This window comes from Bufo gargarizans, chromosome 2, assembly GCF_014858855.1.
Source record: "Bufo gargarizans isolate SCDJY-AF-19 chromosome 2, ASM1485885v1, whole genome shotgun sequence".
Lineage (NCBI taxonomy): Eukaryota > Metazoa > Chordata > Amphibia > Anura > Bufonidae > Bufo > Bufo gargarizans.
The window spans coordinates 516,871,228-516,888,036 of NC_058081.1; the positions used below are offsets into that span (position 1 = coordinate 516,871,228).

Genomic DNA, 16,809 nt, shown 5'->3' on the forward strand with positions numbered 1-16,809 from the left:
ACCATTATAAGTGAATGGCGTCCGACAGATGCCAGATGTGTTTTGCCAATTTACTTTCCTCTGCTCCTATTTAGACAGAAAAAAAAAAAAACTTGACAGAAGTGTGAACATTGCCTGAGTCTGGGAAAGCTGGGTGATAGCCACTAGATAGACCCCTCACACAGGGGTTGTCACCCAGCTTTCCCAGACCCTTGGCAATTTGCTATTCAGGATCCAGGTTCCAGTTGGGTGACAGCACAGCCATTAGATGCAATGGCAGAGCCCAAATCCAAGCCACCCTCCTGCTGCTGGCTGTGTGGCCCCTGACTCTTGGCAGTTGTAGCCGGGTTTGTCCCTGGATTTTCCCTGACTTCAGACTTCGTCATGTTGACTCACTATCTTCTGACATTGGACACGCCCAGTGAGGGGGAGGGGCGATTATATAGCGATCAGTCACGTCTGGAGCCATTTGGGTTCAAGGAGCGTTCCTGTGTACGAGGCAAAGTTCTCAGGAAGCAGCAGGTAAGTGGTGCGGACTGTGCCCTCACCGGTGGGTTAATTCTGAGACCCCCTCAGCTCAGCCTGACCCTGGGGTCCTACACTTTTTATAGGACGCACTTTGACGGTAGATCTTAGGGTGACAGCGGTAGGTGGTGACGAGGGCGGGGGCTGTTTCGGGATCGCAGCCCAGAATAGCAGCACATATTTATTAAGTGGTAGAAACTTTTGCAAGTTCCCTTTTTTCTTTTTCTTTTTTTTTTTTTGTACCACTGCAACTACCTGTTTACCCAGCTGGGTGTGACAGGGGCCAGGACTGCGGCCCCAGCAAGTACACTAACATTAGGGCCTAGACACAGGTGGAACTGCTGGCAAAAACACTGCTTCAGCCAGTGGGTGGGGTAGTTCTTATGCCAGGGGCACGGACTGCCATAGATTCGCCTAATTTATGACCAGGTGCATAAATCAGCCGAACAGGAGTAAATCAAAAAGGACACCTTGTCAGTTTTTTTTATGGCCGTTTTGCATCAGGGTGCGCATCCATTTTCTGGTCGTGTCTGTTTTGTGTCCGTTTTTCATGTCTGTTAAAAAATGGACATGAAAAATGGATGCATTTGACCCGCCCTTCTGAGAACACCCACAGGACGGTAGGCCCCCAGCTAAAATAATGTCCCCCGTACTGTAGGATTTTATTTTTTTTAATTGCCCCCAGCTTTTAATAATGCCCCTTGCTAAATAAATAAATTGTCCCCTGCAGTGTATATTATTATTATTATTATTATTATTATTATTATTATTATTATAAATTTTTTATTTTTTTTTGAACTGCCCCTAGCTTTAATAATGCCCCCATTGTAGGGCCCCATCTTAAATATTGTCCCCCCATAGTGGTGTGTTTTGTTTTTTTTTTGTTTTTTTTTTTGACCCCCAGCTTTACAATTCCCCCCATGGTTTATATATTGCCCCCATAGTGTCTCGCAGCCACAGTGCGCTGCAGCAGTCTCTTCCCTCTTCACAGAACGGGACCTGCCGAAGGTCCGTCTGTCCGGCCATGAAAATGGGACATGTCTTATTTTTGGACGGATGGTATTGACTGGCCGTTAGAAGAACAACCATGTGAATAGCCCCATAGACTTTCACTGGTGCTAAAAATGGCCGTGTGACGGACTTTACTTAGACAGCGGCCACACGGCCATTTTTCACTGCCCTGTGTATGTAGCCTTAAAGGGAACCGCGTTTCTAAATGTTTATTGCATTACCCTAAACATATAAATTACACTTTTTTTTTTTTTTTAATTTAATTTGCAGATGAATTCAATAAGTATTATGGATTTTTGTACTTCCCGCCTTTTTATGCAAATTAACACAAGAGTCATATCTTACTTGTGTGACCAGAGAGTCATATCTTCAAGCTCTGACTCATCTCAGGTTAATTTGCATATGTATCAAATCGGTTTTTATACATAATAAAAGCACACAGAGCTATGGGGACTGGGTATTGCGGATGTGCTAGCGGCCATCTAGCAGCCCATGTCCTCAGCTCTATACCCCAAATCCCGGTGACAGGTTCCCTTTAATGGATCTGTGATCATGAACATAATTTTTCACGCATCATTTCTGCGTTTAGGAAAAATCGCAGCATGTTCTGTATTCAGCATTTTTCACGTAGCTCTGGTTCTTTAGCGGTTAAAGGGGCTTGTGTGAAAAAAACGCAATGCATTTTCCAATGATGGTTGCGGGGAGATGTAGATTGTTCTTCAGGGTTTTTATTTATTTTTTCATGTGATTGAAAAACGCATTCCAAAACTGATTGTACCCGCGCTAAATAAACTTGGACGACACAACGCATTCGCAGCGCAAACTTGCACAACACAATCGGAGACAAAACTGACTGGACTTGCGTGCAAAACCGTCAGTATTTTTTTTTCTTGAACACAATCCATATAGTTTGTGTTAAAAGAGGCCTAAGACTGGCGTAAAAAGTTGGTCTTGGTAAATGACCCCCCCCCCCCTTCCCCCCAGTGCCTATAAACGGCACAAGGAATTGTAAAAGCTCCTTTCATGCAAATGGAACAGACTTTTAGCTGCAAAACTTCCTGTGATGACATCTTCCGCATGTGGGGACACTCTTAAACTACAACTATGCGTGAAATATCATAATGCTTAAAGTGGTTATCTGGGTTGCGATGCGATCACGTGCCGTACATTGGGCGCTGGCCTGGAGTTAGGACCCGCATGTGTAAATCTGAATCTCTCACTAGCACTGTGGCTAGAGATTCAGACTCGCACATGCGTTGCGAATTACGACCACAGGCTAGAATCATGTGCCCAATGAAGTGGCCGCCACACAGGATCGCAGTGCAACATAGATAACCTCCTTTAAAAAATCACCTCCATCACATCATTGGATAGTAGAGGCAGCCTATGGCAACTGGTGTCCTTAGGTCTGAACTTTTTTTTTTCCCCACAAAATGGGCCTGATTCCTATCTCAAGCAGATCCGGCAAAAATGTCGGCTGGACAAAAAAACGGTGCATTTGTCTGGCCAAAACTTGGGATTTATGCTGGAAAAGTGGGTGGATCATTGCCAGATCCCATTATAGTCAATAGGGATCCAGAGGTGAACAGTTGTAATGCCGGATCAGACCACAGGAATTCAAATGTAAGGGCTCATGCACACCACCGTATGTATTTTGCAGTCCGCAAAAACGGATCCGCCAAAAATACACATGACATCCATCTGCATTCGTTTTTTTTGTAGAACGGAACAGCTGGCCTCTAAAAGAACAGTCCTAATCGGACACGGAATGAAAATACGTTTGTGTGCATGAGCCCTACAGTTATCATAAATCCAAGCACGCATCCACCCCCCTGACTGGTACTTTTTGGACAACCTAACTACAGGCAATGTTCATTCTGCTAATTATGGGACCCCTGGACTGGGTTTCCACAGCGATTCAGCGGCCGCATGATTTGTGAATTAAAGGATGTAATGCACATAAACGTGTGAGGCTGCTGATCACCTTAGGCCCTATCCACACGTCCGTAATTTCGTTCCGCATTTTGTGGAACGGAATTGTGGACCTATTCATTTCTATGTGCGGCCCGGCTCTGGAAATGCGGACCCGCACTTCAGGGTTCGCATTTCCGTTCCCGAAAAAAAAAAAAATTAGAACACGTCCTATTCTTGTCCGCAATCGCGGACAAGAATAGGCATATTCTATTAGTGCCGTCAATGTGCGGTCCGCAAAATGCGGAACGCACATTGCTGCTGTCTGTGGTTTGCGGATCCTCAAAACGCACTACAGACGTGTGAATGGACCCTAAGGTGGACGAGTTTGCGGCCTTCACATGGTGGCCACCACAATTAAACCCAGTTCTAAAATGAACAAACTGTACAAAAGATGATTAAAGGGGTTCAGGCTAGAGGTATTGATGACCTATGGTCAGGATAAGTCATCAATAGCAGATAAGCCGGAGTCTGACTCCCAGCTCCCCCACGTTCAGCTGTTTTGAGGGGTCGTTTGAGGATAGTTAGTCAATATCTGTATCCTGGACTACTCCTTTACGCTGGGTTCAGATCTGAGCGTTCTGAAAGGAGCGCTCTGTATGCGCGATTGTACCGGCGTTTGCAATCGCGCATACAGAGACAAGCGAACACCCATTGTCGCGCGTTCCCGAAAGTCTATGTACGGGAACGCGTGACGAGACGCCCCAAAGAAGCTCATGTACTTCTTGGGGCGTCGGGCGTTTTACAGCACGATCGTACGCGCTGTAAAACGCCCAGGTGAGAACCATGCCGATAGGGAAGTATTGGTTTCTCCTTGTTGAGCGTTTTGCGCTGTAAAACGCTCAGGTGTGAACCCAGCCTTAGGGTCTAATCACATGTAGATGTTAAGGTGCCGTTAATATTTGATGCTGCAATATGGTAATTTTAGAAGTTTACAGATGACCGGTAAGAAAACATACAGCCAATTTTTTTATTTTTATTTTTCAAATGTGGTTTTGACTGCACCTCAACTTCTCAAGGAGGTTGGGAAGGCAGGGGTGGTATTAAAATGTAACAGGTTTCCTACTCAACGGCGGGCGCGCAGTATCACAAAATATATTTACATATACATACACCATGTATACACTACACACACCTCCCTCCCAACTTTTTAAAAGCCTGAGGAGCTAAACTATGGAATGGAAGCGCTCATCTCCGTCTGCCACTGTAATTTTAACAACCTGAGGGAACTGGTCCCATGCCTGTGGGGGGGATTTATTCAACCAGTTAGGGCCCTTGCACACGACCGTATGCCCTCCGAGATATACAGTCTGTGAGCGGGCCGTATGTCCCGGAGCGGCATACATTGTGCGCACAGGAGCACACAGCATCATGGATTACACTAATGCTGTGCACGTCAGGCCGCCCGCAGAGCTATTGTCCCGAGCTCTTATGACAATATACCCGCTGGCGGCCTGACGTCCACAGCATCATTGTAATCTATGATGCTGTGCGCTCCCGTGCACACTATCAATGTCGCTTTGGGACATATGGCCCGTATATCTGAGGGCATACAGTCGTGTGCAAGAGGCCTTATTCTGAGGTTAGTCACTAGGATAACTTTCAGTTTGTTATACTTTTGACATGAAAACACCAAGGCAGGTGAATACCCCCTAGTAGGCACTTTAGATTGGTATAGGCAGGTGAATACCCCCTAGTAGGCACTTTAGATTGGTATAGGCAGGTGAATACCCCCTAGTAGGCACTTTAGATTGGTATAGGCAGGTGAATACCCCCTAGTAGGCACTTTAGATTGGTATAGGCAGGTGAATATATATTTTTATCCACTTGGGAGTGATGAGGAGGCAGTGGGAGCCAGGCCAGGGCTGTGCCATCGGCCCAGGCATATTTACTTACATTTACACCAGTTTTAGGTGTAAAATTGGGCAAAAGAAACGACAGGCGCACACGCTGGAGGATGTGCCTGACATGACTAGGTGCGCATCCATCCCCTTCCACCGCAAAGGGAAAACAAATATTGTTGTGAAAAGCCAGTCTTTGTAAATGACCCCCACTGAGTTCAGAAGGGTTACTCTCACATGATCGGCCATTATAAAAAGTCTTCCTCCTGCAGCAGACATGGCAACACAAGATAAGTGACTACTTATTAGCTATCCTCCGGTGGCTGACTCATGCTCGCTCCTAATTTCCAGTTTCGATTTGATACCCAGAGTTGCAACTTTACTGATGATTTATCAAGGGTTAGTCCTTTTATTGGAGGCGAAAGATCTTATTTACATAGAGAGTTGTCTTTTACCTATCTGCAGAAAACCCACAGAACCCGTCCGGCCAGTTACACAATACTTTATGTAGGAAAGCTGGGAAACCTCCTAGAAGGGTAGAGCTACACTGAGGCATGTCACCCAAACATATGTCTGACTTGTCTGTAACTTGCTGTCACATGACTATTTTATAACTGATTTGACCGTGAAAACACAGCCGAGTCGCATGCGACTTACATTAAAGTTAATGAAGCAAAAGTTTCATCCGACTTGTGAACTACGACACGAAACCCACAAAGTCTAGATTATTTTCCAGATAGGTTTAGACTGTTACATTGCACCATATCCTGCTCGGATACCATTGACAATCCTTATGTGCAATGTTGTCGTGTAGCTGTACCCTAATCATGCCTCCTATGTACATCAATATAACTACTATAATACTGCCTCCTATGTACAGGAATATAACTACTATAATACTGCCTCCTATGTATAAGAATATAACTACTATAATACTGCCTTCTATGTACATCAATATAACTACTATAATACTGCCTTCTATGTACATCAATATAACTACTATAATACTGCCTCCTATGTACAATAATATAACTACTATAATACTGCCTCCTATGTATAAGAATATATCTACTATAATTCTGCCTCCTATGTACAAGAGTATAACTACTATAATACTGCCTCCTATGTACAGGAATATAACTACTGTAATACTGCTCCTATGTACAAGAATATAACTACTATAATACTGCTGCCTAGGTACAAGAATATAACTACTATAATACTGCCCCTATGTACAAGAATATAACTACTATAATACTGCCTCCTATGTACAAGAATATAACTACTATAATTCTGCCTCCTATGTACAAGAGTATAACTACTATAATACTGTCTCTTATGTACAAGAATATATCTACTATAATACTGCAAATAAATAATCACGGCTAGCTCCAAAGAGGTTGCAGGCATGAAAAAGTGCAAACTGACGAAAAAAGTTAATTTCATCCTCCGAAACGTTCCACTGGAGGTGCATTTTTATTTATTTTTTTGTGTGCTACGCGGGTCATTTATTAAACTGGTGTAAAGTCGAACTGGCTTGCCAATATCAACCAATCAGGTTCCACCTTTTCATTTTCCAAAGGAGCTGTCCAAAAATATGATGGGTGGATAATTGGTTGCTTTGGGCAACTAAGCCCTACGCACTACTTTACACCAGTTTGATAAATGACCCCCTATGTGTCTTGCATACCTGGATTATAGGACAATTCTTCAATAAAGGATTCCATTGTTTTATCCAGAGGCTGGAATAAACTTTGTTCGTCAGTTTACTATCGTATTGCCTCTTTTTTTTTTTTATATAGAAGAATAGAACTACTATAATACTGCAGCATATACTCAGAAATCACGGCCAGCTTAAGCAGGAATCTCGGAGCATGGAAGTGATGTGGACCACCAAGTAACAGCAGGAGAAAGCAGAATCCAGCCACCGGATAAAACGCATGAAGTAACTTTCTTTCATCTTCAAATGATCCAAATAGGAAAACGGACACAGTGACACTACAGCTTTCTTGTGACTCGTATCACTACAACAAAGTGTGGGATTTCCACACAAAATGCATCACAAGAAAGCTGTAGTGTCACGGTGTGGCAGTTTTCCTATTAGGATCCTTTGAAGATGAAATAAAGTTACTCCATGTGTTTTATCCAGAGGCTAGATTCTGCTTTTTCGTGCTGTTACTTGGTGGTCCACATAGGAGGCAGTAGTATAGTAGTCATATTCCTGTACATAGGAGGCAGTATTATAGTAGTTATATCCTTGTACATAGGAGGCAGTATTATAGTAGTTATTTACTTGTACATAGGAGGCAGTATTATAGTAGTTATTTACTTGTACATAGGAGGCAGTATTATAGTAGTTATATTCTTGTACATAGGAGGCAGTAGTATAGTAGTCATATTCCTGTACATAGGAGGCAGTATTATAGTAGTTATATCCTTGTACATAGGAGGCAGTATTATAGTAGTTATATTCCTGTACATAGGAGGCAGTAGTATAGTAGTCATATTCCTGTACATAGGAGGCAGTATTATAGTAGTTATATCCTTGTACATAGGAGGCAGTATTATAGTAGTTATATTCTTGAACATAGGAGGCAGTATTATAGTAGTCATATTCCTGTACATAGGAGGCAGTATTATAGTAGTTATATCCTTGTACATAGGAGGCAGTTAATTATAGTAGCAGGAAAAAGCTGAATCCAACCACTGGATAAAACACATGGAGTAACTTTATTTCATTTTCAAAGAATCCGAATAGAAAAAATAACCGCTTCCTATGTACAGGCATATAACTACTATAATGCTACCTCCTGGTTGTGCAGTCTTCCTGTGAGGTGGCTTATCAGTTTTATTGTCTCTTGGCAGCCATGGTCTCTGTGCAGGATGAAGCTTTGGACGAGGTTCCTCTCCAGGAGGAGGACAGTACTGAGTTCCGGGTGTTGATGGTATATGCACAGCGTACTTTGCCCAACAGTAAATTCCAAGACCTGATGAGCCAGACTCCTGTAAAGAAGAGAGAGGCTGAAACCTCCAATGGGGAAGGACACACAAACTCTCTTAAAAAGAAAGGGAAAAAGAAGAAAGGTGCTGCCACCTCTAATGGGAAAGGACACAAAGTTGATAATGGCCCCTTGGCCACCCCAAAAAAGAAAAAGAGTAGGCGGCACTGGGGTTTGTTCCCAAAGTGTCTGCAGCCACCAAGAGACAAGGAAGATATCAAATTCCGTTCAGACGGTAGGTAAAACGCTTTTATTACAAGATGAAACCTTGTTCATCAGGATATCAGGGGCCCCTGTGCTTAGGGGACCACAATTCTCCCAAAAGCAGATGCTTAATGCTGGTCAGATATCTCGCTATACAGGGGGGTATTTTCGGTCTGCATGGTATTTTACTTATTTCCACAATTACGGCTCATTCAGACAACCGTAAATTTTGTCTTGCTGAACGAATGCAGACTCATTCATTTCAATGGGGCCGAAAAAGATGCGGACAGCAGACCTATTGTATGAAATTGTGGACAAGAGGCATTTCTATCATAGGGCTGGCCGCGTGCGTTCCGCAAAATGTGAAATGCACTCGGCCGGTATCAGTGTTTTGCGGATCCACAAAACGCATACGGCCCTTACACCTCTGTTTGTAACTGGGGACTGGAAGTCATAGCCATAGGTGGCCATGTGTGGAAAGCTGTCTTGGTTTCTCGGGGACCGAACCAACATATAAGGCTCCTTTCACACTAGCGTTCGCTGGTCCGCTCGTGAGCTCCGTTTGAAGGAGCTCACGAGCGGACCCGAACGCAGCCGTCCAGCCCTGATGCAGTCTGAATGGAGCGGATCCGCTCAGACTGAATCAGTCTGGCGGCGTTCAGCCTCCGCTCCGCTCGCCTCCGCACGGACAGGCGGACAGCTGAACGCTGCTTGCAGCGTTCGGGTGTCCGCCTGGCCGTGCGGAGGCGTGCGGATCCGTCCAGACTTACAATGTAAGTCAATGGGGACGGATCCGTTTGAAGATGCCACAATGTGGCTCAATCTTCAAGCGGATCCGTCCCCCATTGACTTTACATTTAAAGTCTGGACGGATCCGTACGAGGCTATTTTCACACTTAGCTGTTATATGCTAAAATAATGCAGACGGATCCGTTCTGAACGGAGCCTCCGTCTGCATTATTATGAGCGGATCCGTTCAGAACGGATCCGCCCGAACGCTAGTGTGAAAGTAGCCTAACCCTGATGCCTTGTGTATGTTATCCCCATTAAGTTTGTCCCTACTATGGTTGGTACAAGAGCGGCAAGCCATGTCCACATGACATCCACACACTACTAACTACTACTTCTCTTGTTGCTTCTAATTCCTCTATTGTTACCTGTTTGCAGAGAATCCGGATGACGCGCGCTTCAGAGAAATCGTCCAGAGACTAAAATCCATTGTCCAGGGACTGGAAAAGCAAGATCACGAGAATTCAACATTCAGGGGGTTGAAGCGATTGCCCAGCATCCAGCATGACGGAGATGGTAAGAGCTGGTCTTAATAGGTGGATGCCACTGGTGCAGATGGTTAGACTGATCAACCACTTGGACCATATATACAACTCCCAACATCATCCCAGATGTCACAGAATATAGAGTCCCCCCCCCCCCCTCCTATCTTAAGATCTGTGAAGGGGCAGGACAGTGGCTACTTTAGCTATCATTTGGCCCATACATATAAGCTGAATGCTCTACTGTGGCATACTCTGCATGGAAGCAGACCACGTGACTGCTATGGGGCACTTGGGGAGGTCCTTGAAAGCTTCCTGATTCCTGACTGAAAAATACAGCATTTTCATGCAGCAACCACTAGGGGGAGCCTAGTTCAATTGAGTTCAATAGTAGCTGTATACATTCATTTACATTGAGCTCCCCCTAATGGTGGCTGCAGGCAGACAACTTTATAATATATTGTGTGAGAGGAAGCAGAGGTATAGAGATTGATCGGTGTATTGTGAAGCACATGGGGAAAGTGAATCTTATATTTTTTTAAAAATATATATTTTTTTTTTAATGAAAAAAATAAAATCCTCCACAAACATGTTCCATGTGACTAGGGATGAGTGAATTGACTTCGGAGGAAACATCCAAAGTCAATTCGCATAAAACTTAATTCTAATACTGTAAGGAGCAGGAGCTCCGTACAGTATTAGAATGTATTGGCTCCGATGAGCCGAAGTTATTGAGGCTTCGCATAATAACTTCATAAATTTGTACTGTAAAAAAAAGACATTTTCCAAACTGTTTTTTCTGTTCCAAGGTACCACTTGGAACCAAAACGGAGTTTGGGAAATGTATTTTTTTTTTTTCTTTTTTTTTTTTCAGTACAAATTTATGAAGTTATTATGTGAAGTCTCAAGACAAGCAATAATTTTGGCTCGTAGGAGAGAATTCATTCTAATACTGTACGGAACTCCTGCTCCGTACAGTGTTGGAACAAATTTTGTTTATTTTTTTAAACAACAATTTTTATTGAGTTTTTAGAAAGGTTACAATATGCATTATTGGTAGCGCAGTACCAGCATATAATTTATACAATACTGAAATAGAGCAAATAAACATATGAGGTTACAATGAAGGTACAGTTTCATGTCTTCAATTCCACTATTATTTTTATTTTTTTTTATGCATATTTAAAGAGTTTATGTAAAAGAACAATACTTGGATTTGGACCAGTGTTCCCATAGGCCTCATGCACACTTTTTTTTATTTTATTTTTTTTATTTTTTTGCAGTCTGCAAAAACGGGTTCCGTAGTTCTGTGATCCATGTCCGTTTTTTTTCTTCCGTGCGTCTTCATTGATTTTTGGAGGATCCACGGACATGAAGGAAAGTCGTTTTGGTGCCGCCTAGCCGTGCGGAGCCAAACGGATCCGTCCTGACTTACAATGCAAGTCAATGGGGACGGATCCGTTTGACGTTGACACAATATGGTGCAATTGCAAACGGAGCCGTCCCACATTGACTTTCAATGTAAAGTCAGGGTATATTTTAACTTGAAGCGTCCCCATCACCATGGGAACGCCTCTATGTTAGAATATACCATTAGATTTGAGTTAGATCGTGATAACTCGGATCCGACAGTATATTCTAACAGAGGCGTTCCCATGGTGATGGGGACACTTCAAGTTAGAATATACTAAGAACTGTGCGGCACCTGAGGGGTTAATTGTGCAGATCACAGCCCCCTGTAAGAGATCGGGTGCTGCCAGGCAGCAGATGGCAGTCATGTACACAGTTCGTTGTATATTCTAACTAGAAGCGTCCCCATCACTATGGGAACACCTCTATGTTAGAATATACTGTCGGATCTGAGTTTTCACGAAGTGAAAACTCTGCTCTGAAAAAGCTTTTATGCAAGTAGCCTACGGACACGGATCACTGACACGGATGACAATCTTGTGTGCATCCGTGTTTTTTCACTGACCCATTGACTTGAATGGGTCCGCGGATGAACAACAGTGCATTTTCCGAGTTTAACGGACCCATTGAAAGTCACTTCCATGGCATGATCTGTCTGGGGTGTAATACCATCGTAGTGTGGACTTCATTATGGATTCATTAATGTGTAGTGCATTTAAGGAGTTTGGTGGAGAATCTTCCATTGTGCATTTGAAAATTATTTATTTAAAGGGGTATTCCCATCTTAATGATCACTGTTAAATCTGTTAGTTATTTAACAGTGATCATTTTTCTAAATATATTTAACTAATTCCCACCCCTTAGAAGGAAATAAACATATACTTACTTACCTGACTGTCTTCCGTCTCCCCTGGTTACGGCCACCGCTCTTCTCAGGAATCTCGGTGGCCACGCTTGCGCAGACTACGTCTTCTCTTCTCCCAGCCGGCCACACGCAGTCCCGAAAGCGCATGCCGAGGCTGCGCATGCGCTATGGTAATCTCTTCCTGGCCAGTATAGTATAATTGCCAGGAAGAAGTCCCAGGGCTCATGTGCGGCCTTGGTGTGCAGCCCGGCCAGGATAAGACTTCAATCAAGATGAAGGAATTGCTAGCAGTTTGTAGTGAAGGTCTAGATAGTTGGTGGTGTCAATAAAACTATGTTTTAAGAAAAATGGCACACGTTGCCTCCTGTACCACACTGGCAGCTAATGGCATGGTCTGGTTCTCTTCTTCAGGTGAAGAGGATTTAATTAAAGATATTGTGGAGATTCTGAGAGCAGAAGGCGACAAGATGAATAAAGAGGTGATTATTGCTCCATGATAATATATAACGTACAAGGAATGGCATAGACTCGGGTATTTGGGAGCTTTGCATCAGTCAGCTAGGATTTCCTATCCAAACACTGGAAAGAAAATCACAGCTTTTTGTATTACGGTATATCATAGATTGATATGCTCATGCAGTGCAGCACTCCTCAGGCAGACTCTGTAGTTCCAATAATCCGGAGTATCCTTGTTCCATAAAGACTGAAAGACCCCTGCCTGCTGGTTATGGTACTACAGATGTAACATCCATATCACTGGGAAGTGTCCTCAGAGAGAATACACATAGTATACAAGAGCCCTATGTCAGGGGTAGGGAACCTTTTTGCTGCCGAGGGCCAATAGGATATTTGTAACATTGTTCGGGGGCCATTTACAAATTGCGCTTCAATTTTTTTTAAAAACCTAGAGCGCTGTATTTTTGCAGCACAACATGGCGCCTTCACTATATATATTACATATAGTACAGGTGCCATTTTGACCACACGTAGCAGTCTAATTTTTAAGTTCAGAATATTTGTTCTTTATTTGGCATTAATGGCAGCCAAGCTGAACCTAGGGGGGGTCTACAGAGGGGTTCACCCACCTTTCACTCTGCCACTTTCCCTGCTTTTGTCCCTTTCTCAGTCTCAAATGTGCCCCCCCCTTCCATCAGATCCCATTAGACCCTCCCCAGCCTCAGATCACACCCCCATCAGACTCCTCCCAACCTCAGATCAGACATTCCCCACTTTAAATTGGCCTCAGATCAGCCCCTATCAGACCCCCCCCCCCATCATTTACACCACCAGACATTTTGATGTTGTTTATTCCTGCAGCTCTATTGATCTGATGATCAGTAGATGACTCAAGTCAACCCCCCCTCTGCCATTTTGATATGTATGTTTGTTATTAATCATCATCCACGGGGCAGAAGACCAGGGAAGGTGAGCATAGCCAGTGCAGTGCTGTTCTCACCTCCCTTGCTTCCTTCATGCTAATGACCGCTCTCATAATGGAAGCGGTCATTAGCATTTTTACTGTGTTCTGGCAGGGGGCCGGAGGCCACATGAATTGATCCCCGGGAGCCATAGGTTTCCCACCCCTAACATCATTGAGGAGATGCAGTATAGTCAGTTACATATGCATTTTCTATGTAATTGAGGAGGTGTAGTGCCATTAAGCAGCCAGCAGATGATGCTATTGCAGATGTAATCTCCAGATCTTAGAGGAGCAGCCTTGTATTATTGAGGAGGTGCAGTGGTACTGGCCAGCCTGTAGGTGGTGCTCTTATACATTTTTATTTATTTTTGTTTCTTCCCTCTTCAGATTGTCCAAGAGCAGAGACTTCAGGCAAACTGGTCTTACAGTTTCTTTCAGAAGCTTACTGAGGCTTATGTGTCGCAGATGATACCTGCCTCAGAACCAGAGGACATACAGCAGACCAGTAAGATTGCGCTGTGCATCCATGCCACCACCAAACTCACCGCTTTAGACAGTCATCCCATGAACCGGATGTTTGGGTTTGGAGCCAGATATCTAAAGGAAAATTACAGCCAGTGGATACAGCAGCAAGGAGGATGGGTAAGCCCAGCCACCAGAGGGAGCTGTTGTAGAACAGCAAATCTCAGAGAGGAAATGGTCTAACGACTCCACATGGCAGGCAGTGTGAGGCATGGGTGAAGCCCGAGTCTTGCTGAGACTGGAAGTGGATTTAAAGGCGTTATCCGGGAAATAATGATGACTTGGCCTCGGGAGAGGTCATTATCACATCAGCTGAGATTTGAGTCCTTGCATCCCTGCCAATCTGCAGTTTGAGGGAGCCGCTGCACTTACTGGAGCTCTGGTGGGCAATGCAGGCTCCTGGCAGCTTTCCTAGGACAGCGCTGTACAACGTATAGTGGCAGTGTTTGGTATTGCAGCTCAGCCTTAGGACTGTTACATACAAGCGGATCCCGTGCGTGTCAGCCGCAGCGTGAATGAGAGCCAAGCCCCGCATTGGAAAGCAGAGACATGGAGCATTAACAGGATTGATGACGCTCTTTGCCTCTCTGACTTTTTTTTTTTTACTACAAAATCACGGTGACCACTTTCTCGCTGTGATTTTGTAGTAAAAAGATCAGAGGGGCACGGAGCATTATCAGTCCTGTTACTGCTCTGTGTCTCTGCTGTCCAGAGCGCGGCTTGGCTCTCATTCACGCTGCAGACATGCACAGGTTCCGCTTGTGTGAAACGGCCCTTATTGACTTGAATGGGGCAGAGCTGCAGTTAGGCCACATGAGCGATGTTGCTGGCCTAGGAAGAGGCTGCTGCGCTCAAAACCTCTCCTAATAGCTGATCAGCGGGGTCCTGCAGGTCGCACCCCCACAGATCTGATACTGATGACCAATCCAGAGGATAAGTCATAAATATCTCTTCCTGGATAACCTCTAAGTCTTCAAGCAAAGCACAGGTGCAGCAGTGCTTCTCAGAGCTACCTGCACCGGGGCTGGAAGTATGTAAGATCCATTCTCCGCAATCTGCAAAAGCGTAACCGAGCCGATGCACGCTGAAGGTGCAGAGCACAACAAGAAGTGATACTGCACCTGCCATGCTTTGTCTGAAAGTGTTTTTTTTTTGAAAAGTTAGTGACCCCTTAATGCAAGTGGAGTTATCGCTGGCTCCAGTCCTGCACAGCAGTCTGGGATATACTTCCAAGCTGCTCTACATAGGTGTGCCTTGGATCTACATTGTAACCACCACTGTGTATATTTCTCCAAAACCAGGAGTGGAGCCTACAAAAATAAAGTATAATGGAAAAATGTGCCTCTTCTGTGTTCTGGACCTAGTCTGGGATTTGGCTTAGAAACTGTGCCATTTAGACTACCTCAGGCACAATGCCGATCATAGATGTGAAGGGATTTGGGTGGGGGCTGTCAAAGATGATCTGAATAACACAAACATCTCCTAACATTAATCTTCTTTTAGGAAAAAGCTATGGGAATCCCAGACACACAAGACGAGTCGGAGGAAGAATGAGGTACGGAAGTCTGATTCGAATGCCACCCAATTCCTGTGATCAAGGATCTGACTTGGGACTTGTCTTCTGAAGCATGGAATAATTCATCTATTAGGCAGGACAAAAGGGTCTTGTATGCATTTTAATGCGAACATCAATAGAGCAGTGACAAGATGGGTACAACATGAGTGGCAGGACCCTGCATGTTGTGAGGATTCCTGAGGTTCTGGGTTCGAATCCAACCAAGGACAACATCTGCATGGAGTTTGTATGTTCTCCTGCATAGGTTTCATCCCACACTCCAAAGACAGGGAATCTAGATTGTGAGCTACATAGAAGACAGCGAGTGGTGCTAATGTCTATAAAGCGCAGTGGAATATGTCATTGTGTTATATAAGCGAGTAAAATACATACTGGTCTCTTCAAGGGACTTCAGACCAATGGTGCTTCAGACCGGTCGCCCGGAGGATCACAGAGCACCAGCGATGACTCGGCACAGAGAGAGATGGACACGTGTGTGGGGCCTGTAGATCAGGTCATTGTGTTGTAGCTCAGAATCCTGGTGTTGGGGTGGGTTTACACAGGCCAATGGAGCAGGCAATTACTGGGAAGGAAGCATTCCTTCCCTACAATTGCCTGCTAGTCAGTGGCGGGAAAGTGCTGCATTTACATGCAGTGATCCCATTTACTGTATGGGGATACTTGAGGAACACAAAGGATGTTAAACTTTAAAATCAGTTTTGAGTAACTTGAGGGGTGTAGCTTCTACAATGGGGTGATTTGTTTTTTTTTTTCACTATGTAAGCCCCACAAAGTGAATTCAGACCTCAACTGGTCCTTTAAAAAAAAAAATTCTTCAAGATGTTAATTGCTTTTTAAATTCTAAGCCTTCTAATGTCCTAAAAAAAAAAAAAAAAAAACATTTACAAAATGATGCCAACATTAGACATATGGGGAATGTTAAGTAATATTTTATGAGGAATCACTTTTTCTGTTTTAAAAGCAGAGAAATAAAAATTTTGCAAATTGAGAATGTTTCATAATTTTTGGTAAATGTGTTTTTTGTTTTTTTCATAAATAAAGGTGAAATATATTGACTCAAATTTATGATGTCATGAGAAAACACTCTCAGAATGGCTTGGATAAGTAAAAGCGTTCCAAAGTTATTACCACAAAGTGACATGTCAGATTTGCAAAAAAAAAACAAACGCTGGGTTGAGGTTAAAAAAAACGATTGCATTTCTTGTTCTATCTGGA

The 16,809-nt window shown here is 43.8% G+C and overlaps 1 protein-coding gene across 1 annotated transcript; it reads left to right on the forward strand.

The window, feature by feature from the left end:
- The first annotated feature begins 414 nt into the window (after positions 1-414).
- Positions 415-16,402, forward strand: BCL2L14 (BCL2 like 14). The gene is made up of 6 exons (XM_044277973.1): positions 415-501; positions 8,193-8,561; positions 9,698-9,835; positions 12,488-12,555; positions 13,884-14,138; positions 15,522-16,402. The coding sequence occupies exons 2-6, from the start codon at positions 8,195-8,197 to the stop codon at positions 15,570-15,572; spliced, it is 879 nt and encodes a 292-aa protein (XP_044133908.1). The 5' UTR covers positions 415-501; positions 8,193-8,194; the 3' UTR covers positions 15,573-16,402.
- Positions 16,403-16,809: the final 407 nt, after the last annotated feature.

Excerpts from the sequence above, each read along its gene's own strand:
- BCL2L14 (XM_044277973.1), top strand. The coding sequence starts at position 8,195 with ATGGTCTCTGTGCAGGATGAAGCTTTGGACGAGGTTCCTCTCCAGGAG. Across the intron at positions 8,562-9,697 it reads TATCAAATTCCGTTCAGACG|AGAATCCGGATGACGCGCGC; the intron begins GTAGGTAAAACG and ends ACCTGTTTGCAG. Across the intron at positions 9,836-12,487 it reads CATCCAGCATGACGGAGATG|GTGAAGAGGATTTAATTAAA; the intron begins GTAAGAGCTGGT and ends TCTCTTCTTCAG.